Below are 25,922 nucleotides of genomic sequence, written 5' to 3'. Positions count from 1 at the left end.
TTAGATGTTTTCGGACTTTAATGTCCTTCATATATTCAACATAAAACACTTACAATGGATGAATAACAGGGGAAAAGAGTCTTCAGCAAAGATCTTCCCAAACTCACAGCATCACTGGCCAAACACCATAGACAGTCATGTGAACAAATGAAAGAGGAGTTTAACAGAGATTTTTAGTTTAACGGCATAACTGAAAAACAATCGATCAACCAACTAACCTTTCTTCTACCCACTGAGAGGAATGGAAAAGGAATCAGGGAGCTTCCAAACCTTGTGAAGTATCTTTAAAAAGGAAGGGGTAGGGGAGGAACACAACCGTTGAAAACAGAACACTTCGATGCACGAGGTTAAGAAGCCTATCAAATTCTCAAAGTCTGAACATATACCCACACGAACTGTATTATTAGAAAACATTAAGTGCACAGAGATATAAACTATGTAGTATTAAAAACAGACCTTGTTATATAAACATACAGTATGCTGCTTTCCTCTCTTTAGGAGAATAACAGTATAAGGAAAGATTTCCAGTCTGCCTTTTAGTCTGAACTCCTAAGCACTCACCGCATGGACGGTGGTGACCGGAATTAATAGCTGCAGAACTCCAGGAGACCCCCACTGCTGTCATCTTGCAAAGGATCAAAATTCAGCACCCAGAGGGCCCCACCCCACCCTCTATGCTGTTTGTGTGTTTCTAAAAATAATAACCTGCCAATTTGCATAATTAAAGCTAAAGGCAGCTTTGAATATGAGATCTAAGCAGAAAGAGTATCAGCAAAGACAATATTAAGAGTTTTTAAAAAAACGAGAGGGAAGATGTTTTTAAAGGCTTCCAGTTAAAGTCAGAATTAAGATTTAGTCCCAGTAGTTTGGCAGAGCTGTGGATATGTTGCTGTTTTTCTCTAAAAAAGAAGAATCTATCATATCACTCTAGAAAATGCCATATTTGTTAATATTTTTGTAACCATTCTCAAGTGACTTTCAGCTTCGTTCATTGTTCAAGGGCAGAGTATATACTGGTCAGGATGCGCTCATAGCTGGTGCATCTCCAAAAAATTCTTCATGAAGGCTGCCAGCTTCTGGACGTCTTCGACAGTGACGGCATTGTACAGAGAGACCCGGATGCCTCCCACGGACCTGGAAGGACCACAGATGCAGCCATTAAGAACAGGAGCATCTGGTTTAATGTCAAGACCACCCTCCTTCCAGTCACCCACTCCTTTAAGAGTCATGGCAGCTGAGACCATCGTGTCCAACTTCTCACCTGAGAATACCCATAGGAGGCCAAGAGCTTCAGACATCTCAGTCCTTAGAAATTCTTCCCAACACAGTGAGCATCATGCTCACATGTGACCTAGGTTAACTCAACTCTTTGATGAGCCTTCTGTACAGGGGGCAGAGACCTGGCAGGTACTCTTGTGCGTGAGGACATACATTTTTCATGGAGCCTAAAGGATTAACTACCCTTTCTGATGTCCAGCGGGAGCAATAGTGGCTCTTTCTTACATCGGATAGGGTTGTGCCAATTGCACCATGGATGGGATGGCAACCTCTGAGCTGTCACAGCAGAGAGCCTCAAAGGTAATTTTGACCAAAGCTCTTAGAAGATGGGGCTCCATCATGCTCTCAGCTGAGAAATCATGCTAAGGGTTCTAAAAGCAACAGGAAGATTATCCCGTAATAACTGGTCTTTTTCAACTAGTTACAGTAACTGCTACTTCAAGCTGGGTGGGCTGCTGGATGTGTTCTACTCTCTCTGCATCTGAAGGGGCTTCCCTGGTGGCCGAGACAGTAAACAACTCGCCTGCCAGTGCAGGAGACATGGGTTTGATCCCTGGGTCGGGAAGATCCCCTGGAGAAGGGAATGACTACCCACTCCAGTATTCTTGCCTGGAGAATTCCATGAACAGAGGAACCTGGTGGGCTACAGTCGATCGGGTCACAAAGAGTCCTACATGACTTAGCAACTAACACTTTCACTGCATCTGAAAACTAAACCAATTGTCTGACAAGCTTCTGGATGCAACATGTACTCACCTATGCCCTTTCAAGGAGATCATATTGAGTTCAAGAGCTTTGTCAAGAAATCTTTTTTCTAAAGCATCGTCTCCTTTGGTGTTGCCAATGCGGAATGGAATATTCATCTTGCTTCTATTCTGGGGCTCCACTGGACATCTGAAAAACACGTTTATTGTTGCAGATAATTTTTTGCAATGTACAACTTTAACAAGTCAACAGAAAGTTTTTTAAAAACCATTTTCTAGATGCAACAAGAGGTTAAAAATCTGCCCCAGGACATTTATAATTTACTTAAGGAGACCACATTTGCATTTGGAAAAGGGAGTTAGCATTCTCTTATATAACTTGTACTTAATTTCTAAGAGCCTCAGTTTTCTCATCCAAATATTGGGAATATTAATAAAATCACCATTTCAGACAAGTTTTGACAGCTCAATGACACAACATATATGAAGCTTCCAACTCATGGCAGCCACAGAGCAACATGAATAACCCTTTCTCTACAAGGCTGCAGAGAAGAAAACGTTGGTCGGAATAGTGGCTGTAAGATTTAAAAATGAGCAGCAACTTTCAAAGCACTTACAACACTGTAGTGTCCCAAACCATGTGACCTTGAACAACTTATTAACTCTCCCCGTTGTACCTCTCCATGTGAGAACTACACAACAAAGTATTTGCAGAGAATTTCCGTGGTATGTTTGAAAATGGCCACAAATTCTCTGTAGCCTTCCCAGCAAGAGGTGGGGCCTAGTGTTCACAGCTTTTGAATCTGGGCTGGCCTCGTGGATTTGCTTTGACCAAGAGACAATCTGGAGGGTTAGGGTGGGTAGGGAGGTTCAGGATGGAGGGGACACGTGCATACCTATGGCTGATTCGTACTGATGTATGGCAAAAACTATCACAATATTGTAAAGTAACTATCCTCCAATTAAAATAAATAAACAGTGCTTTTAAAAAGAGAGAGACTGCAACAGAAATGATGCCATGCAACTTCCAAGCCAAGGCACATGCAGCTTCTATACATGTCTTCCTCAAACACTGCTGCTATGTAAGCAAGCCCAGGCTAGCCTGCAGGAACAATTGCCCCAGCCAACAACCAGCACCAGCTGCCAGACAGGTGAGCATGGCCATTTTAGACTCCAGGGGAACCACCAGATGACTTTGGTTGAATAAGTGATCTCAGAGGAGACCAGCAGAAGAAACCACCCAGCTGAGCTCAGCTCAACCTGCTGCCGGAAAAGAATCCTGAGCAATGAAAATGGCTGTGGTTTTAAGTCACTCTTGAAGTTTTCTGTGTGTGATGCAAAGGCAGACAACTGACACAACTTAGAAGAGTGCCTGGATCACATTCAATGCTATATAAGTATCTGTTAAAATCAAATAAATTTGTCTTTTTATTCCCAGCACCTTGCACGGGGCTCACACAGACTCTCAACATGAATGAGTCAAATTTCATCTAGGATAGGGTAATATTTGACTTCAGTTTCTGATTTGGAAAGCGAGCAAGCCAAAATTATTTTTCATTGACAACCAAATGAGACAAACAGGAGAGCTGACATGCTGCTCTGAAATACAAGGGAAAATATGTCATAACTCTCTTTCCCCATCATCTCAAGCACATCCTGTTTTATCCTTCCATTTCTACAGGGTGGGATTCATTAAAATTAAACAGCAAATAAAAGCAGTGTGAGGAAGCCCCCCATTAACAGCGATGCTCACCCCTGAGGGCACACACACAGTTCTTGTTACAGTTAACAGGAGTCAAGTCCAAATTAACAGACAAAAGAGACCCAAGAAGGGAAATCAGGTCTCTGGTAATAGGCTTTGAGCCAGAATTCTGGCCCCCACCTTTTCACAGGTAGTAGGTTTCCTGGTTGACATTTAAATTAAAATTTTAGTGTCTACCTCCTTTGATATTCTGCTGCCTCAGGCTCCCCATGCAAGGGTCCAATTATAGAGCTGGAGCGGCAAAAAGGACATGTGGTTTAAGGGTAAAAAATATTAAAAAGGGGAAGAATTAAGAACCTGGGTTTACAAATCTGTAAACACAAATCTGTATTTACAGTCCTCCCCCACAAATTCACCCATCCTACTGTGAAAGTAGATGGTACCATGACAGCTATAATGTCATAAAACCTAGAAACTGAAGATTAAATTAGCATGCAGCAGATACCTGTACAGTGCCCGACAGTCTCTCTGATGTGGGGCTGAGGAAAAGAAGAAATAGATTAGGAGAATTAGTTGCTCCCAACCTAGCAAGACGGCTATGTAGGGAATTAAAATTGCACGGGACAAGCCCCGTGGAAGCAAAGAGCTGAGCAAGTAATTCTGCCCAGAGAAGGTTGAAAGGTTTCAGAGGAAGGTATGAGGGAGGGGTTAGGACAGGGTGAGGGGAAGGAACAGTGTCTGGCAGAGAGCCGTGTCCGTCAAGCCCTGGAGACCCCAAACAAATAGCAAATAGCAAATAGGGTGCCAGCTGCCTGGCAAGCCCCACCCCAAACTATTGATGGACCCTAATTTCCTTCATCAGACCCCTCCTGAAGGACACCTGGGGGACTCCAGATTTTCCCCGTTATGTAAGCATCCCACATTGGACTTGCGAGCACCTGATTTTGTGCCACTTTTGTGTACTGGCAGAGGGCAGGTGCCTAAGGTAAGTCTTTGGTCAAAGTGCAAGAGTTGTGAACTTTGATGGGTGTTGCAACCTCACTCCAAAATTGAACACATTTACACTCGACAGAACCAAAGTGTGGGCCCTTGCCAACACCAGCTGTTATCAATCTTTAGAATTCCTGTTGATCAGAAGGGAAACACCTCCTGGTTTTAATCTGCATTTCCTAAAGAAATTAACCCTTTTCATCTATTAGCCAGCTGTCTCTTCCCAACTGTCTGCTCATACAGTTAGAGACCACCTCCGGCCTGGTTTGTTTTGTTTTGGTTTGGTTTATCCTTTTAAATTTGCGGATTCTTCCCTATAGCAAAAGTAACCCTTATAAGTTATATGCTACCAAGTTTTTCTTATATCTATCATTTTGTTTTGTTTATGATGTCTTGACCTGTAGCAAAGTTTCAAGGCTTTTGAGTTTTATGGCTTATTTTGGAAAGCCTCTGTACACTCTATACGTAAACAGAAATTCTTTCCTGCATTTTATATGTATGTCTTGCATTTCAATGCATTCACATCTTTTTGATTGATTACAATTTATGTATAGCATGATGAAAATATATAACTCTAGTTTTTGTTTAAATAAATTATCAGTGCTTCAATCAATTGAAAACATGTTTTTTTTTTTTTTTTTGTCTAATTTAAAATGCAGGGACTTCTCAGGTGGCTCACGGGTTAGGACTTCCCGCTTCCAATGCAGGAGGTGTGGAGTCAATCCCTGTTCAGGGAAATAAGATCCCACATGTGGCCAAAAAATAAACAACAAAAAAAACCAAAATGCAACTCTCAAGTAAACAAAAGTTGGTGAACTTTTCCAGTTATCTGTCTTTCCCTCTGCCAGTAGCTTTGTATTTTAATAGATCATATGCTAATATTACATTTTACTAATGTTCACGTTAAACATTTTTCAGCTATCCTCTTGCACTAACTTTCCTAGTTAAACACTGAACTAACTAATATTTATTAATGTTTGTGATTATTGTGAATTGGATCTTCCCTCATTTTTTACTGTTATCTCTGGAACTTGGGAAAGTAACTGACTTTTATACATTTCGATGTAACCGATGACAATTCTGAACACAACCGTTTCTAATCTTTTCCACTGACTCCTGCATTTTGAATAGGAAGTCGCATCATCTGTGATTGTCTGCTTAGTGTAGTAGTTAAAGGCTCCGAGACCAGCCCCACCGACTCTCCCCACGTTCACACCCTGTCGGATCCCACCTGCCCTTTGCACCTGACCCTAACCTGTCTGTGCTGCTGTAAAACACTGCCTGCTCACAAAGAAGTGAAAATAAAATGTACTAACATCTGTGAAATGCCAAGAGCTCTGCCTGCTTTATTTTCGGGTTGTCACTGGGCCCATCAGGTGCTTCCCTCTCTCCTAAGGCCTGGTTCCCATAGGAAGTTGATGAGAAGAGGTGACCTCTGATCTGAAGTGGATTCTACCACTTGGACATCTTTAGCATGCTAAAGTTAGTATCTAAAACATTTTAATTTGATACGTGACGCAGGGCGCCCAAATCCAGTGATCTGTCACAGCCTGGAGGGTTGGGGTGGGGAGGGAGGCGGGGGGGGGAGTGGTTTCAAGATGCAAGGGACACATGTATGCCTATGGCCAATTCATATTGATGGATGGCAAAAACCATCACAATACTGTAAAGTAATTATCCTTCAGTTAAAATAAATTCTAAAAAATTAGTATCTAATACATGTTAAACATAATGTGCCAGGAACATCTGAGGTGCTTTCCATAATAAACCACAAATAATATTAAGAGCTAACTTTCAGGAACGCTCCCTACCTACCAAGTACGGTTTCTCATGCTTTACACAAATGGCCCAGAGCAAGAGCCCTTAAACCCCTCCACTATATACTCTTGATTCATACGCATTTTCATTTAACCCTCATGATGGTCATAATATTCTATGGACTTATGTCCATTGTACAGATGAGGAAACTGAGTCTAGAGCAGTCAGGACACCTGCCCAAGGCCACATGCTAGTATGTGGCAATGCGGGGCTTCTACGGCCAAGATACTACACTGTCCACGTGGGCTCAACTCACAGCCAGCCCGCAACTGTGGGTGGTCAGGCTATAGAATGAACGGGGACTTCAGTAGCAGCCCTCTCAAGTCTCTGAGTCCCCGGCCAGGAACACTGGCAGAGCTGGTCCAACCCCCAGCAAACTGCCCAAAACTGTGTTCCATAAAGGGGCTGCTTTACCAGGCGGGGGGGCACCAAACGGGGGACAAAAATGAGGAGCAAAAGTGATGGTAAATGGTAAATTCCAACTCCAGGTCCCTTGGTATTCCTCTTAGAAACTGCTCACCTCCCCTTCAGGGCCATATTTCCATAGCAAAGAATTTCCTGAAAATCCAGATGCACACAGAGACAGCTCGTGAGTGTCCAACTGCTGAACAGGGGTGACGGGGAGCAAAGTGTACTCCTGACTATGGTAACAAGGCTCCACAGGAATTCCATGAGCCAGGATGACATTTTCTGGGCAGGCGGCCCAGGGCTGAATGGGAGTTCCCAGAAAGTGGTTTATTCAGAAGAGGATGTAAGTTCGGGCTCAAAAGGCTGTTCATAAGTGAATGAGGAGTTTCGCATGGGAAAGTGATCAGATTGCCCAGGAGACAACCCACCTGCCATCTTGGCTTTGGCGGGCTGCCTTCTGGAAGATGCTGGGGGGTGTTTGTATTTAAAGGATCTCAAGTAGGGGGAAGAATTTCTGGGACTTTTGGTGTTCCTTCTATACTTTATTTTCTTTCTAACGATTTCTTCCAGGGGCATCACCATACTTTCTGTCCTCCCATTTTGTGCCTATACATTTCCCAAGAAATACATGAAGTCAAATGCTAACAGAAAAATTGGTCTCCCCTTCACAATAGCTGCCACGTGCTCTCACTCACATTCATATACTGTGCACTCTTAGGAAGCCAGGAAAAGGAGACTTCTTCTTGGTGACACCAGAGCCTAAAGCCAGGTTAGCCCAGAGGAGTGCTCGGGCACCATTCACTGGAGGGCTGGATGGATGGATGGGTAAATGGATGGTAGATGGATGGGTAGACGGAGGGTGGGTGGATGGGTAAACAGACAAATGGGTAAATGAACTAATGAATTAAACATGTCTTCAGAGCTTTCCACACTATCTTTTCAATCCCAGCACAAGCCATGCCCTCTAGGCAGCCCACTCTCTGCTCTCCAAACATACCACTTTCTTCCCTCAGTGCTTTACAGGGGCCATTCTTTGCCTTCTTAAAAATTTATAGAAGAACTTCTGCCTTTTTCTCTGCCTCATTCTACTCCTGCCCAAGGCTGAAGCTCATCTAAAAGCCCTCCCAAAAAACAAAAAAATAAAAAATAAAAGCCCTCCCTTCTCCTCCAGCCAAAGCAGTATCCTCCTGTCCTCAGCTCATGACTCATCATTTAGCCCTTGGCTATCCTTGGACCATCTATTGCCAATCACACATGTTGAAATGGCTCTAGTAAGTGCTAGCGGAGTACTCTAGCTTCACCTCTCACATATCAGGATGTGATCTAAAATGGAAGATTCCCAGGGGCCAAGCCACAGGACCACAGAGAAGGCAGAAATGCGTAGTGGGGAATCCCTTCCCCCAGATGGCGTACGGAAGAGGACCCCAAAGGTTAAGTCATTCAGCCAAGCTGGACTCCCTGCGGGCTTGTGGCTGCAGGCCAAGAACTCACAGGAGCAGGCAATCAGCTAAGGGCAGAGATGACAGCAACCGTTATGGCCCCAAAAGTGCACCCCCACCCCTCACCCGTGGTTGGTTATGGAGACGTGTTAGCAAGTCCTGGGTGAAACACACAGCTCTAAGTCAGGTTTGAGGCATCTTTTTTTTTGGCCTTATGTGGCCCACCAAGTTCTCAGTAGGGAGCGAACATTCCTTTGTTATTGTCAGCTAGATGTTTTTGTTACAACAGACGGAACTCCAGAATCCGAAGAGTAGAGACCACTAAGAAGGGGGTCCTGGCTTGGTCAATGAGAGTATCTATGCATATGTGTGTGGAAATGGGCGTGCAGACACAGCATAAAGTCAGATCCTCCCACAGGTGTCCCCACCTTGAAGGAAGGGAAAGCAAATGAAAGCCATCACCTGTTAAGTTCTCTGTGTACCAGACACTATAGTAGGTACTTTATATGTGGCATCTTGGTGAGAGGCCTGTTGTAGGGGGTTGAATGGTGGCCTCTGCAAAGGTTTATCCATGTGCTCACCTCCACATCCACCTGTGAATGTGACGTAGTAAGAAAAAGGGTCGGGAGTTTCCTGGTGGCCCAGTGGCTGGGACTCTGTGCTCCCAATGCAGGGGGCCAGGGTTCAATCCCTGGTCGGGGAACTAGATCCCACATGCTGCAACTAAGACCTGGAGCAGCCAAATAATTAATTACTGCAAAAGAAAAGAAAAAGGATCTTTGCTGATGCAATTAAGCTAAGGATCTCTAGATGAGATAAATCATCCTGGATTATTTGAGTATATCCTACATCCAATGACCACCTTTGAAAGACAGAAGAGAAGATACACAAAGAAGGAGAAGGCCTCGTGAAGCAGAGGCAGAGACTGGGGTGAGGCAGGAATGCCCAAAGCCCCCAGAAGCTGAAAGAGGCCAGGAATGGACTCTTCTTGGGAGTCTCTGCAGGGAGCAAAGCTGTGCTGACAGCTTGACTTTGAACTCCTGGACTCCTGATAACTGAAAATAAATTTCTCTTGTTTTAAGCCACCAAGTTAGCGGTACTTTTGCTCTAGCATCCCTAAGAGATCAATACAAGGCTCATAGATTTTCTGGCGCTGGTCCAGGGGTCAACACATGTTCATGAATCAATTAGTCACAAAGACATTTAACTAGGAGTCAACTATACCAGAGCCAATTCCATTCACTGACTACAGGCCTGGGATTGGAGAGTTTGTCCTGTGATAGGGGAAAGAGTAAACTTTTCTAAAAGGGTAAATATCCCAGAGAGGTCAGGAGTGGCTGCTTATACCAAGGGTCTCCAGTGGAGTCCTGAGACAAAGCTGAGAGTTTCTAGCATGTCCGCGTTTTGTCCCCAGGGACATAGAGAGGCGGTGGTAGGGAGAGAGGGGTGTGCAGTGTGAGCAATTTCACCACCAGTGGGAGACAGGTCCCAAAGCCCGGTGTTCCTAGGTGGATGCAGGAGGGAAAACTTATGTGCCTCACGCTCCTGGGAACTTCAGTATCTCACAGAAAGATGGCTGCATCCATGTTCCAAAACCAACACAGCATAAACACAGTTTTCAATTCACAAGAGGCAAAATGTGAGATAAAAACCATCCACTTACACATAGAATCCTTGCGAATTATCAATAATATCATAAATCATTTGCGATTTGATGGAGCTAAGCTTCTCCATGGCTGCTGCCCCGCCGTTGTTCTTAATCCACTCCAGGACCAAGCCCATGACATAGATGCTAAAAGAAAGAGTAAAAAAAATACATATTATCCATTTAGATCAGCTTTGCATAAATGACAAGACATCTGAGCAAACTGAAGCTGTACTAAAACAGACTTAAAGACACCATTAGACAAATTATTTTTAAAAGAGAAAAAATTTCTTTAAAAAGAAAAAAAAAAAACTGCTGAAGGGAATTCCCTGGTGGTCCAGTGGTTAAGCCTCGGAGCTTCCAGTCCACGGAGCGCAGATTGGCTCCCTGGCTGGGGAACCAAGATCCCACATGGCACACGGCACAACCAAAAGCTGAAAAACACAATGGTTCGAAGGGCTCCACGTGTACCTCACTGAAACCCCACGGGGCAGGAACAGAGGTCTTCTGTGGAAAAGACACAGCTCAAGCTGGGCATATGGAGGAGGCCAGCTATGCCCTGTCTACGAGGGGGGACAAAGGTTCCCCAGAGGAATTTGTGTAGACTTAGTTGCTGGGTGTCCAGGTCCAGTGAAGGTCTGGGGTTGGGACCCGCCCCCCCAAACATAGCTGCTGCCTCGTTTATTAACACTGTGACAGCGTGGGGAAGGGAAGACACTCTTAACACAAGAAGCTTGTCCCAAGGAAGTCCAAGATACTGACTGGCCCCTTCATTGCCTCCAGGTGGCTGGAGAACTGTGGTATTTCCACCCCCAGAAGGTAGCAGAAGCCAATGTGGGGCTGCCTCCAGAAGCTTCCCCAGCGGCCTCCCCACTTGGCCCTGGAAGGAATGAGAAATGGTGTCCAGGGCCAGAGGGGAGGGAGCTCAAAGCAGAAATCAGCCGCTGGGTGTTTACAGCCTCAGCTGAAGCTCTCTGGATAAAGACTGAGAGATCAGAGGGGCAGAGGAGAAAGCGAGGGGAGGGAAGCAACATTCAGCAGGCCAGGCGCCCTGTTGGCTGCCCTCCCTTTTACTGACTGATCAAAAAAAATCTGAGGCCAGAGCTGCCATCATCTTATTTTACAGATGAGGAAACAGGCTCAGAGAGCTTGACTCTGCATGATTTTTACATCCAACAAGCAGCTGATAAAGCAGGATTCCAACCCCAGCTGGTCTGATTCCAAAGCGCCAGTTCTTTTCACAATAACAAAGGGGCTCCAGACCCTCAACCATGATTTCACCTGCCCGTGGGCCGGTCAGGCTGGCACCATGGCAGCTGCTGCGGGGGCGTAACAGCTCACACGTGTGTTCCAGATAAGGTGTTCTCCCACTTTCCTGTAAGATGCTCTAGAATTTCCATCTAACCCCAAACTGCTCGTTCCCCCAGGAACCACATAAACCCACCGTGCCACATGATCCCAGCAGAGTCACCTGTGAGTCCTGCCTGTTCAACAGTACATGCTAGTGACTGAGCTTCACTTCTCACTGCAGCTGTTTTCCCAGGGTTCCCAAGCTGCTACTTCAGTCATCACATCACGGCTTCAACAAAGGCTCAGACCAGGTCCATGGTCCCAGCCAGACCTCAGCACCCGCACACTTCCCTCTGGTATGTGACTCAGCCCCATACCCAGACTCACTGCCCATGCTCCTGGCTAATCCTAATGAGATCTGAGCAGCACAGTCAGCAGAGAACCCACCCGTTTTACAAGCCACCCAGAACTAGCATCCTTAGCTTCTGTCTACAAAGCCTCAGAGTAAGGCAGATGGCTTGGAAGGAAGCGGGTTCTCCTGGAGACCAGATGCCCCAGAAGTGGAAGGATGTCTGGCCTCATGACTCATCCGGAACCCCTAATGCATAGCTAACACACGCTTCCACTCCCATACCATCCAAAATCTTCAAAACACAGGGGCCCTAAGATGCTTATGCAGCCTTGCAACTTGGTCTCCATTCTCCCCACTAACCAGGGTATCCCTTTTAACTGATGTATTGTCTTCACTTCTAAAATGCCACCAGCTTAGGACTTCCCTGGTGGCTCAGACGGTAAAGAATCCAACTGCAACGCAGGAAACCCAGGTTTGATCTCTGGGTTGGGAAGATCCCCTGGAGAAGGGAATGGCAACCCACTCCAATATTCTTGCCTGGAGAAATCCACGAACAGAGGAGCCTGGAGAGCTACAGTCAGTCCACGGGGTTGCAGAGTTGGACACCACTGAGGGACTAACACTTTCACTTTCTTTTCATACAGTGTAAGTGTACTGTCTAAGCCTGTGCGTTAAATGACTATAGAAATCACAGCAGATCCATTCTCTGAAACATCACACAGCAATTCAAAGGGGAAAAAAGGCAGGCATTTGTCCTGACACAGCCGTGAAATTCACAGTACATTGCTGGGTGGAAAAAGAATTCACAAAGCAGCCTGTAGGGTAACATTTCATTTGCAGAATTAAATATATGGCTCTATTTGCATCTGCTCTGCCCAGCAAGCAGTTAACAGTAGTTTCGCCTCAGAAATCTTTGCCAAGATCTTGTGTTAACTTTTCTAAGCAATACAAAATGCTTTTTGGGCACTAGAGATTAGGAAAGCACCCCAGAAAGCCCTGGAAACTCTCCCTGGCTGTTCTGAAGGACTAAGCCTCCTGGGCAGGCTCACACTCCCATTCTGATAAGAAAGATGGCCCAGTTTAGTGGGGAATATTTTGTTTCTCACTAGCTACTTTACTTCATACTATAGATAAAACGAATTTATACTTACAGGTCCCGTTAGTCATGGAAGAAAATCTGCCTTAGAGGGTTAGAAGGGAAGTTTAGGAATCTGTTTGCTTGTCCACAAACTGGGCTTAGTGTTAAACAGAATGTCCACGTGGTCCTTTATTCCACCCCAATTCACTGCTCAGGGTTACAGGCTATTATGTGAAGGCCAGTTGTCCAGCTGAGTTCAAACAAACGGCCCAGGGCCTCTGGTCACTTGGCTCTAATTTTATTAGAAAAAAAAAAAAAAAAGAGCTTCTTTTTTAACTTGGGACATTTTCAAGGACTTCCACGTGATACAAAGTTCTGAACTGTTCTGGGTGCCTTATCAGCTCACAGCCAGGCCTGGGGAGGGTGTCATGCACAAATCCTCCTCTCTCCATCCGATGCTTGTTCTCACTGGGAGAGCTACAATTTTCTAATCTTAAAAACACACCAAATGAAATCTTAGTTTTTCAAGTCATAGACTGAAGGTGGCTACTCAATCACACAGATGCTTACTGTTTTTCCTTTTCTCTTCTTTTAGAGTAAAAGAATCCAAGACACCAAGGGGTGTCCTGGGTCAGAATATATTTAACCCAATCTCTTTTGACCTCTGCATTTATATGATTCTCTCTTTTTTTAATTGGTGTGTAACTGCTTTACAATGTTGTGTTACTTTCTGTTGTACAACAAAGTGAATCAGCTACATGCAATTCTGATCAAATATTCTTGTCAGCCCTGCCCTGAGATGGCCTCAGTTTTCACTCTCCTGATCTGTCTGGAGAAGAAACCTTGCTCTTTTTCTCTCCTTGTGTCTGTGTGTCTGGCTCAGCTCCCTCCTTGGGCAGAGAGGCTCTAGGCAGGGAGCCAGGTGACCAGGCTGACCCTGCACACGGGACTGGTCAAGGCCTGGGGTGGAGGCCTGCACAGGCGCTGGGAGGGGAATGACCCTCAGCGAGCCACTCAAGGAGGACTTTCTCTCCCTGCCTCCACCAGGCCTGAGTCCAGACATTTTCATTTCCCATTAGACAGACTCACCTGTTAACTCACAATTTCTGCTGACTTTTAATATTAGCAGGCTACCTTTTAACACATTCATTACATTTTTTAAAAAAAATTGACTTCGAGGTCACTCACTCACATAGAGAAGGTGCCAGAGGGTAAGAGTTCATCCTGCTCCCCCAGGCTGTGCTGATCAGAACTGCTGGCCTTCAGGGCACATCCAGGGCCAGGGCTTTCCCGGCCCTGCACACTTTCTCAATCCCAGAGCCTCGGTGGTCTCTGCCTCTGCCTGAAAGACTCACGTGCCCGAGACCAGACCCTGGTGGCTTGTTCTAACAGGGAAGGACTGAATGCCTCCCAGCACCTCCTGCCGCGGTGTGGCCTGGCTCCAGAGCCCCTTCCCCCGGGGACCCAACCGTCCAGCACTTCTCGGCACAGCAGGGCTCGCTTCCCAGCTGGCCAGTGGTCGCTGGTTTTTCCACTACCAGAAACCCCAGAGACAAGACAGGTGGGCAAGACAGGTTCAGCCCTGCCCCGCAATCCCCACCAGGCACTTCAGAAGCACTTTCAACCGGAGTGAGGCAGAGTGGGATTGACAGGCGACCAGGAGAAAATACCAGACACCTCCATTCCCTGAGGGAAGCAGGGGACACAGACTAAAGAGCTGCTGCAGCCTACGTGAGCCACGCAGAAAACCAGCAACAATTTCCACCAGCATTCCAGCTCTGGAGAAAGCTCTTTTCTTCCTGTGCTAAATTATATGGAAGGAGTGTCTTTCCCACAGGCTGCGCCTCGGACCACTAACCAAGCCCTGGTCCCCATTGAGCCGAGGCCTGCACCGGCCCAAGCCCCTCTTCATATGCTCTGTTATGAGAACGTCCACCATCACTGAGAAACTTCAAAGAGCTGGACTCCAACAGCCATCCATTCTCCAGAGACGGGATCCTTCCAACACAAACCCACACTGGTCATCTTGCTGGTAAAGAACATGAAGGTACCGGGGTACTTATCCAGGCTTTCAAGTCAGACCGCCTGGGTTCAAACCCTGCTGGTAAATAACAACACAGCACTAACATTTATAAGCCACTGAGGGCCAGGCATTCACTAAGCACATTTTGGTGGTGGAGGTTTAGTCGCTACAGGCTCCTCTGTCCATGGGATTCTCCAGGCAAGAATGCTGGAGTAGGTTGCCATGTCCTTCTCCAGGGGATCTTCCCAACCCAGGGATCGAGCCCAGGTCTCCTGCATCGCAGACAGATACTTTACTGACAGCTATGAGGGAAGCCTCCAAGCACACATTAGACACATATTTTAATCATCCAATCCTCATCGGCAACTAATTACTTTTGGAGAGACCAGATGCACAGATAGATTAAGCAACTTGCCTAAACTCACACAGATTGTTAGTAATAAAACTTATCAGGCTAAATCCTAGGTATCACAAAGGTTTTCACCAACTACCTGTGTCTGGGAGTTAAACGACCATAAGGTGGGATAGCCTTACTCTCCCCAAAAGTGCTATGATGCAGACTCTGACTAGGATTAACAGGAAGCCAGGCTAACAGGACCCCTGCAGACTGGGTGAAAAACAGAGAAGTCTTTGTTCCAGCCAGTGTGTTCAATGCCAAGCAGTGGGCTTCAAGCAGGCCCAGGAAGGGAACGAAAAAGGCAGGTAGCCCAGCCTTTGAAAGTTCTTCTCTAAAGTTGCAGTGCTTGATTGAGATGCAGGCATGACACTTCATGTGCAGAAAGCTTTTGGGCTAATGGTGAACCACATCCCAAAAAAGAAAGGCAAAGGAAAGCTGATCAGACAGTTCACAGAGGAGGATGAGGAAATGGTAAGCTGGGCAGAGAATCCTGAAGGACATCTGGGCAATTAGGTTACCAATTCACAGAATCATGTCCAGCTCCAGAAAGTCACCTCGTATTGATGGGAAATACTGAGACCCCCCCCTTCCCTGGTCCCCAAGCCACACCCTGGAGTTACCTGAAACAGGGAGGTGTGTTGTACAGGGAGTTATTTCCAGCCTGCACTTTGTAATCCAGGACTGAGGGGCACTCTTTGAGGGCAAACCCCAGCAAGTCATCTCGGACGATCACCACCGTGACCCCCGCAGAGCCAACATTCTTCTGGGCACCAGCAAAAATCACACCAAACTGCCAAAGAGAAAATCTGCTATTTTAAACATACTTGGTCATCTTTCATAAATGTATGTCAAATTCCCCATTCTCTTTCTAAAACACAGTTTTTATAAGGAAGTAACTCTATTTTAATCCTGTTTAGAGCAAATTCCCCTTTCTAAAGGACTCTCTATCTGGACAGCAAATCAATACTTGTGAGTTTAGAGCCTGCAGATTACAAATCTGCCTGGTCCTTCCCAGGAAGAGGCCAGCCCAAGCCCACCACAGTGAAGACCTTGTATCTATTCCTCTTCGCTCTATTACATCTTTTTTCTACATCCAAGCCCATCTTTAAAATAAGGCTGCTGTCCTTGGTAACCTAAAGAAACCAATTTTTAAATCTATTTATATTTGTATAAAGGGACAATCATAAGACACTGAGAAATGAGACAACCTGCCCAACAGAGAAAAAAATTCAGAAAAAGAGATGTTTTAAGGTACTTTGGGACAATTTCCATGTAAGATATAGAACCCTCTTCCATGTCTCCCCATGAAACCTTTAGGAAAATTCAGCAGCATCCCACAGGGGAGGAGGGGCAGAGCCTGGCCCAACAGGAAGAGGTATTTTCACAATTGACATTGTTCAGAATTGCCAGTGTATGGTAAGTGAAAATAAAAAGTAGGCTATAAACAAAATATATATATTCACACAACAGAATATTACTTAGCCTAAAAAGAAATGAAGTTCTGACATGCTACCACAAGGGTGAATCCGGAGAACATTATGCTCAGTGAAAACAAGCTAGACAAGAAAGGACAAATATTGCATGACTTCACTGATGGGAGGTTATCTAGACCAGTCATGTTCACAGAGACTAAAAAAAACTATATATAGAGAGAGAGAGAGAATGGTGATTGCCAGTGACTAGGGGGAGGAAGGACTGGGGTTGTTGTTTAATGCAGACAGAGTTTCAGTGGGAAGAAAAAGTCCTGGAGATGAATGGTGATGAGGATTGGACAATCATGGATATGTACTTAATGTCACTGAACTGTATGCTTAAAAATCGTTAAAATGGTCGATTTTATAATAAGTATATTTTACCAGAATTTTTTTAAAAAGGCACATTACCACTTAGTTTGTTTTAACTTCCTTACAGATATCACCCTCCTAACCCCTGCCCGCCCCCCATGTTGTGCAACTGTGGGTGCCTCTCCCACTGCCCACCCTGGAGAGCCACCTGGAAATCTCCATGTCCTATGGATGCTCTTGGTGCTGGGGTGGGTAACAAGGTAAGGCCGGACTCCTTCATAGCCCCCCAAGTTTGGATAATGCATATCTTCCCTTGACAACAGCAAGCAATTCCCAAGGTGTCAATGAAAAAATTTCTAAAAGCCACTCTCAGAGGCAAGTGAATTCCCCCAAGGACTCAAGGATGACCCTGTGAGGCAACTGTCAACAAAGGGCTGTGAACGTCCGGATGTAAATATTCTGACAACCAAGGTCGGCCCTTCCCTGCCCTAGTATGTGTTAAAATGTCCTTAGAAAAACCAAGACGCTGGGTTCCCCCTGACCCAGGCCTCTTTCACGCTTTACCTTGGAGACGTCCACTGGCCTGGACAGGAAGTTTGAGGACATGTCGCAGACCAGCACCGCTCCCTTGACGTCAGGGATAAAGTCAAACTCCACCCCATGCACAGTCTCGTTGGCGCAGTAATACACATAGGAGGCCTCCGGGTTGAGGGTCCAGGTGCTCAGATCTGGAATTTCTATCACAGGAGACAAGTTAGGGACTCCACGTTTCCTCCCCTCTTCCCTTAGGGAGACGGGAATCCACCACTTATGACACCCCTCGCCTAGGAGGGGAAGACAGATCCCAGAGCATTCACAAGTAAAAGGCATCTTACTCATCCAGTGTTACAATCACCACCAACATCCTAAAAGGATGCTCCATCTCACCCTTTGACTTTTACTGGGGGCAAATAATCTTCAAGAATGGTGTGGTAGGTATTTGGGTTCTTCCTTGTCACCCAGCATCCAACATCCTAGGTCCACTGACAGTGTCCTTTAGGTGCCAATCTCCCTCACTCTCAGCTCATGTGATTCCAGTAGAACCAATTCTACCCACAGCCCTGAAGGTAGAATGCAATTCAGGCAAGGCCGCTTGACTGATTTGGAATGGGACACAGGAGACATGAGACTTACTGGGAATGTGTGAGCAGAGGCATTGAAACTTGGGAGAATATAAGGCAAGGAGCAGCTGCAGCCATCTTCTAAAAAGGAGGGGGCAGCTTTCCTGACTGTGGAGGAGACAGAGGGACACACCAGGACCAGGAGACTTCCTCTCACTGTAGGAGCGGGGGCCTCGATTAAGTCATACCTAAAGCCAACCCAGCCCCTGGGTTTTGCAACTAAGTTAGCAGCTCAGGTAGAGAGGGAAATGGCAACACACTGGAGTATTCTTGCCAGGAGAATTCCATAGACAGAAGAGCCTGGTGGGCTATGGTCCATGAGGTTGCAAAGAGTCGGACACAACTGAAGCCACTTAGCAGGCACGCACACAACAGCCTAGGAATACTCTTTCTGCAGCAGCCAGTTAGTAATCTTAACAGGAACAGGCAGCCAATCTAAATGGTATCAAACGGGGGAAGAAAGAATCGCCCAGGGCAGGGGTAACCTGCTAGCTAAGGAGGGATCACCCACTGGCCAGCATTTCACAGACCAGCTCAGCTACCAGCACCTACTCGTGTAACTCCCAAGTTTGGGGTGGACGATATTCACAGTTCCAAACTTCTTGGCTTCTTCTGCAGCCTTAGCCGACCAGGATCCTGTCACCACGTAGTCAGCACATCTTCCTGCTTTCAGGCCAATCAGGTTTAAGGGGACAGCACTAAACTGGCCACACCCACCTCCTTGTACAAAAATCACTTTGTAGTTGTCCGGAATGGCTCTGGGCAGAAGCAGAGGTGACAGTAAACAGGGTCAAAGATCGAGAATGAGTGATGCTCTTCCAGCACTTTACCCTGGGGTGGGCACACTATAAGAGCAATGGTAAAGCCCCACCTCTGCCTTCCCCACATCAGTCACTTATCTACTCAGTTTCTTGCACAGATATTTACCGGGCCCCACAGTGGAAGTCTGGGTTTCCCTGGTGACTCAGATGGTAAAGAATCTGCCCACAACGTAGGAGACCTGGGTTTGATCCCTGGGTTGGGAAGATCCTCTGGACAAGGGAATGACTACCCACTCAAGTATTCTTGCCTGGAGAATTTCATGGAAGGGGAGCCTGGCAGGGTACAGTGCATGGGGTCGCAAAAAGTCAGGCATGACTGAGTGACTAACACTTTCACTGACTTTTCATGTTGAAAGCCTATGGTTACTGTTTCGACAGAATCTTACTAACACCCTGCTGTTCCTTTAGGGAAGCATTGGCTACCACTCTCAGTCCAGCTGGTTCAAGGGTGCCCAATCCCAGCTCCAGGGGATGAGCACATGACCCACGCTGGCCAGTGGGGTTTGGTTCTGAAATCTTGGATCCAAACTTCTAGAAAAGAGAAGCTGTTTCTAATTGAGGGAAAGAACTTGTAGGAGCAAAATCTGCAACCACTGGTGGCCATCTGATAAAGCCAACACATAAAAAAGCAGATCCAGGAGACAGAGGAAAAGACCTTTCTTACATCATGTGAGCTCCTGCACTTTTCTGTCCTATGAAGTAATACATTTATTTATTTATTTATTTATTTTGCTTAAGCCAAGAGTTGGGTTTCTCACTTTGCAACTAAAAGTCCTAAAAGTATACATGTGCTGGTCCATGCTATGAATCAGGTGAACAGTGGAGAAGGATCTTCCATAACCCTTTAGACCTATAGGCATGTTTCACCTACCCCATATATACTGAGATTAAGAGTGAAATGATTTGATTCCAGCGTGGAAAAGTAAGATGATGACTGGGATAGCCACAGGCCATGGAAACTGGACCCGAGCTTTTGAGCGGTGTCAGAGCTTAGGAACAGGTTATGTAGAAGGCAACAGACAGGTGACAGAGCTCCAGAAAAGAGGCTTAAGGAAAGCCGCAAAGAGCTGGGTAATGTGAGAGGGTCTTGGGCTTGCCAGCAGGTGGGGTGGGGTGCACGTATCTGGTTCTGAGATGTGCCTGCCTATCTCCAGGGCTCTGGAGAATAGCAGAGCACGCAGACAGGCCTTGGGAGGCTCTAACCATCAAGTTCTCGGCAGCTGGGAGGAGAGCAGCCCAAAGCAGGGTTCCAGGTTTATGTTATTCAGATGCAGTGAACGAGGCCAAGAACTGGATGGAAGGACACCAGAGGTCTGGGTACAGGGGTCCAAAGGGATTGGCCCATACACTGAGCCACAAGTCCAGGCTGGAGAGGCTCACAGCTCTGTGGGTCAAATGGCACGTCTCTGGGCCAACATTCCAAGCATTCATGAAGGACTGGATTGCTCCGTGAACATAACGGGGACCCAGGAGGCAGCCCCGCATGCTTAGTCAAACAGATGATGACTGCCTCTGATGTGCACATTGCCATGGGCTTCTAACACTCCTCAGAAAATGTCACTAAGCCTGCCCCATCTGAGGCATTTTATTAAGGCAATTTACAGAGCAAGTTATTACACAGTTAGTACAAATCCAATTTTGTTAATGAAATAATGCAAGGATGAACCCTAAAACTTTAACAATGATTACTCCTGACTGGTGGGGTTATGGACAATTCCAGTTAAATCTGTGAGTTTTTTCCCCTAAGCTTCCCACCATGAACATGCACCAGTGTTATAAGCAGAAAACAAATAAGTATTTTGTTTTTAAGGTGACCATATTTGTATGTCCATGTGAGTATATAATGCATAAAACTGTAGCTTAAAGCAACAATCTATTTAAGAATATAGTTTCTGCTAGGTAAGAAAAGCAGTGCAGATAACTAAGAGAGTTCATTTGAGGAGCAGTTTCCAGAGTTCATAACCCTTAAAATTGCCCAGAGTCTGTTAAGAATGAAGTTTCTAAAGAGGCTGTGATTCGACAAGTCTGGGTGGGGCCCAGCACTTGAATTTTTTAATATTTCTCCCAAGAGGTGATTCTGACAGATTGTATGAGGCACATAATTTAAAAGCCAGTGAACTAAATTACAATTAATTATGCTGACAAAGTTGACCACTTGTCATTTAAATCCCTTCTAATCTAATTTAACTTCAGCAGTGCTGAAAAATTTTCCCAGATATAATGATTTCAAATCTTTGGAAAAACCACATAAAATAAAAATAAACACACAAATGCAGGATGAGGATCAAATGAAAAGCATTATGTACTGATCTAGTGAATCTGGGAGAATCTTTAAAAAGATCTTTTAAAAGAATCTTAAAAAGATAACTTTTAAGAATGAAATATTCCGAACACATAGCAGAATGTAGTAATGCAACATACACCTACGTATATGGATTGCCAAACAAGAAAAACCCAACTTTGTCTTTAAAATTTTATACTTACAACAATTCCCGTACAAGGTTCTCTGTGTTATTGATAATCTTAGAGAAATCTGATGACCTGTGGCTCATTTCTGTAGAAGGAAAAATAAATAACAATTTAAAAAATTCCAGTTCAAAACCAAAGGAACAAAAGTTATTGAAGATGTAACTACAAAATTTGCAAATAAAATAACAATGGGAAATGTCAGTTATTTTGCATACAAATGATGGACCACACATTTTAAGAGAAAATCCAAATTGATTTTCAAACTGCAAACATTTTAACTTTATTGTCACAGCAGAATGATCTTTTTCAAATGGCGATAGTCACTGACTGAGCCATTTGCTAATTTATTCTTCAGTCTCTGATTTCTCATCACTTTCTCACAAACAAGAATTGTTTGCAAAGGCTGCCCTTTAGGACTACAGCACAAAATGCCATACTGTGCTGTCCCTTCACAGAAATTTAAGTACATGTCACTTAATTCAAATTAAGGAACAAAATTTAATAGCAATAGCACACAAAGTTAACCCTACGATCTCTTAATACTCTGTAGCCTCTGGAACTACCAAAAAAGAAAAAGAAAATTAAAATTTTTAAAAAGGTACATTTTAGAACTCAAAGGTCATCTTTCCTAATAACAGAGGGGAGAGAAACAATGGAATTATTAACATGCAAGATCTTCCCAAAAAGGCTTGTGTACTTCTATACATTCAATGAGTTCATGTTTAAGAACAGCAAGAACTGTAAAAAGAATGTGAAACAATATTATAAATGTTTGGGCACTGTTATGCAAATGCACAGAATCTTTTGATCTCGGATCTTATGTATAGCAAAAACCAATTATGAAACGGTAAGCTGAGATGTATAAACCCCTCACCAGCATTTATGTTGATTTCAAAATTGCTTTGATTAAACATGCCACAGAAGTTATTAAAATTTAAAAATATATCTACCAACGCCTATGGGAAGACCCAGTAGAAATTCTAGGCTTGATGATGCATTTTAGTAGGTTCCCTTTAAATCCTGGACATTAACAACATCCAAAAGTAAATCTTACCAAGAACACTAATCCCAATTCCTTTGTAGTCTAATAACTCTTTTTGCATCTCTAACAACACCTAGGGAAAAAAATAAAAAGAAAATAGGATGATTTCAGTATGCTGTGCACAAGTCTCTCTGGACACACAAACTGCAAAAGAGGAGGGGCAAGGAGAAGCTCCGCCCTCTGGGTCTGTGAGGAAGCATCTGTCCCGGCCACAGCCAATCGTCTTTCTCTGCCTGTTCCCACAGAACCCCATGATGCAACTTACACTCAAGTTGAGTATGAACTTATGCAATGTGACTGATTCTAAGATACAGTTTTTCCAAAGGCACGAATTTAGAGATAAAAACTCACTTGAAGGTAAAATAAAAATCAAGTGGTAAGTTTTCTAATAACAATTCGTTACCTGTCAATATCCGTTAAAGAATAACTTTGGGAAAAAATCTGATTCCCTAGAAAATGTCCACTTCACAATCGCATTTGCGACTCTCACAACTGCATTTGCCACTCTCTGAAAGCAAAAGCACAAAAAGTTCTGGGTATAGAGGACAACAAAAAATAATTCATGCCCAAATTAAACCGACAACTCAATTTTCCATCTTTTTGGTATACTGGAATGGGGGGGTTGGGCAGGAAGTAGGAAGCACTTGCTGTGAATTAAGACTGGGCTGGGATGCTTCCCAGGCAAAGAATCAGCCGGCCAAGGCAGGAGCATGGGTTCAATCCCTGGGTCGGGAAGATCCCCTGCAGGAGGAGACCCACTCCAGTATTCTTGCCTGGAGAACCCACGGACAGAGGAACCTGGCAGGCTACAGTCCATGGGGTCTCAAAGAGTTGGCCACGACTGAAGCAACTTAGCATGCACACACACACACACACACACACATACATGTACTTATTCCATCTATATATTTCATACACGTTTCAGTAAGAAGAATAGAAAGCCCTTATCAGAGATGCATGCTGCAGTGTTTACAGGAGTGAAGTGACATAATATTTGGAACTAGCTTAAAATTTATCCAGAAGCAGAAGGGGGAAAAGGGGGTATAGGGGAGGGAGTGCCGAAATAAGATTGGCAAAATGTCCTTAGTTGTTAAATCTTGGCTGGGTCTATAAATTTCATTATATTATTCCCTCTCCACCTTTGAGTATGAGTGAACTGCCATAAAGTAAAAATATCAGAAAGAAAAGCTCTAAAAATGTATACAAAATAGGTGAGACAAACCCTTTGTAGAAGCATCCTGCCATCAAAGGAGGTTGCCTTAAAATACACCAGCTAAAGATCTCATAAAACATAACCTAAACTAGATCACAACCTGTATGAAAAAACAGTTCGGCAATAAAGAATTAGACAAAAAAAAAAAAAAAAAAAAGAAGGCTTAAGAATTTGTCATCGTTTTTGTTGGACACATTAGCACTGGCTGATCAAACTTATAGTGAATCTTTTTCTTTAGTATAAACAAACATCTGTGATAATCATCCTTGAACTTCTTTTCAGACTCCCTTCCTCTTATAGAATTCTATTATAGTATTCTCTGGAAAAAAAAATCTATAAAGGTTTATAACCAAAATCATTATAAAAAGCTTTAAAGACTTCTACCCAAAAAGCATACCCCTCTAATCAAGTGAAGTTTATTTTTTTTCAAACTGAAGAATGCAATCATTTTGTGGATCACAACCAATATTTTTTTAATGAACTAGAATAGACCAGAGCAGAATAGAATATTAAATTGTGTATGTTGTAGTCATCAGGCTAAGTACTTCATAAACTTTTTGTTTTAATTATGTGCAGGTACGTGCTCACTTCGTGAAATATATTTTTCATTATGGTTACAGTCAAAAAGAAGTTTGCAAAACTTCTCTAATCTTTATAATTCAACTAACTCAAGAAGACACATAAATAGAAACAGCTGCCCCCTCCCAGGTTAGAGAGCACATATGAAGGCATAAATCCTCCAGGAAAATAAATAATAAGTAATTGTATTACTGATAACAATTATCTTTATAATAAATGCAGAACAAATTACACAGGAAACAAATATGCAAAAGACTCCAAAACATAGAGGGGGAAACCGGTGAGGGTAGCAGAAACGTTTGCATATTTATGACAGGGAATCCCACCTAAAACAGACTGCAATAAGTAAGAAAAAAGTAAGCCCTGTACTCTCCGCTACTCTGAGCACTGAGAAAAGCAAAATGTTCTTTCCCGTCTAAAATTATAAAAATTCTCTCTTCTTAAGACAACACAAAGAAGGCTCTGTCCCAGGGATATTTCCACTCTATTTAACAATAGATAATTGAAAAGCACTTGGCTATGTCCCATGTTGCTACAAGGTATTATCAGAGTTATCCTGGTTAGAAAAAGCAAAATGTAACAGCAGGGGCAGCTGGTCAACGCGTCCAAGGCACATTAGAGACCAGGCCTCCTTCACAGCTGGGGGTTGGGGAGAAGAATGCGGTTGGGGGGAGTGGGTATTGAAGGTTAGGGAAGGAGCTGGAACCCGGCTGGGGGCTGGGAAGGCAGGGAGTGAGTTACACTTGCACTTGAAAGGTCTGGTAATGGCCCGGGGGAGAATTCAGTCATTCATTTGCTCCAGAACAAAGTGAAGCGAACTGGGCTAGCTGCCCGGTGCCTACCAGAGCTTGAATATTAGAATGCCTTTAGGGTACACGCCAGTACAGGGTGGAAAAATCTATGCGTGAAACAGAGCAGAGAAGAACAGCTTTAGGGACGGGTGGAGTCTCTGAGAGGCAAAGAGGGAGAGGCTGGGCTGGACTGAAGTCTTTTAAACTTACATTTTTGAAAAGCAATGTTGCCAAGTGCTAACTGAAGCCAACACTGCTCCCGAGGGGTTTTGCACGGGCCTCTAGTTTACGCTTCGCTCCAATTAACACGATCCCCATTCACCACTCATTCACCATGTCCATTCACTCATCCACTCAACACTGCCTGGCTCGCAGCACTGCTGGGCAAGGAGACTGCACAGTTGAGAGCTTTTTCTTTCCCGCCGCACCCCCAGTCTGACCCGGTTGAAGGCACAGCGCCTGAGTTTGCAGGTGTGTTGCGCAACGAGCCAGCGGGTCCCCGGCAGGCCGAACTCAGCACGCGGCGCACCACTAGCCGGCGCCAGGGGCAGCTGAACAAGCAAACTTCAACAAGTTTCCTTCTCCAAAGTATTCTTCCAAAGGCCCACCCGCGACATAACCTGAACTGGGCGTGCACACTCACGCAGAGTATTCAGGGGACTCGGGGAGGGTAGAGGAGATCCGAGCTCTCCACGCAGGGATGCACGGCCACCAACGCGCCTGCTCCCGCCTGGAGCGCAGTCCTAGCGCGCGCTCCCTGGGACTTACGGAGCGCGGCAGCTTGGCAGGCCCGGGTCCGAAGTTGACCACCGGCATCCCGGAGTCCATGGTGCTGCTGCAGGCACGGCGAGTCAGCTGGAGAGGACCTATCGATTGGCCAGCGCGGGTGTGCCGCTGGCGAGGACTCGCCGCTCCCTTTCAGTTCCCAGAGGCGCCCGT

At 44.9% G+C, this 25,922-nt stretch overlaps 1 protein-coding gene across 1 annotated transcript; it reads right to left on the bottom strand.

Annotated features, from left to right (window-relative positions):
• On the bottom strand, positions 1-25,922 carry LOC122686105 (phosphoserine aminotransferase). The gene is made up of 9 exons (XM_043891211.1): positions 25,752-25,922; positions 22,413-22,473; positions 21,374-21,443; positions 18,621-18,826; positions 17,473-17,645; positions 15,745-15,914; positions 10,003-10,131; positions 2,035-2,172; positions 1-1,134 (listed from the first exon to the last, which is right to left on the bottom strand). The coding sequence occupies exons 1-9, from the start codon at positions 25,809-25,811 to the stop codon at positions 1,029-1,031; spliced, it is 1,113 nt and encodes a 370-aa protein (XP_043747146.1). The 5' UTR covers positions 25,812-25,922; the 3' UTR covers positions 1-1,028.

Source organism: Cervus elaphus, chromosome 29 (genome assembly GCF_910594005.1).
Source record: "Cervus elaphus chromosome 29, mCerEla1.1, whole genome shotgun sequence".
Lineage (NCBI taxonomy): Eukaryota > Metazoa > Chordata > Mammalia > Artiodactyla > Cervidae > Cervus > Cervus elaphus.
This window is presented reverse-complemented; position numbering and strand designations above follow the sequence as displayed.

What these genes read in the sequence shown, in the direction of transcription:
- LOC122686105 (XM_043891211.1), bottom strand. Translation starts at nt 25,811, where the DNA reads ATGGACTCCGGGATGCCGGTGGTCAACTTCGGACCCGGGCCTGCCAAG. An exon ending in AATTGGGATTAGTGTTCTTG is followed by an intron (nt 21,444 to 22,412) that starts GTAAGATTTACT and finishes TTCCTTCTACAG; the next exon opens with AAATGAGCCACAGGTCATCA. An exon ending in AACACACCTCCCTGTTTCAG is followed by an intron (nt 10,132 to 15,744) that starts GTAACTCCAGGG and finishes TCTTTCTTTTAG; the next exon opens with CATCTATGTCATGGGCTTGG.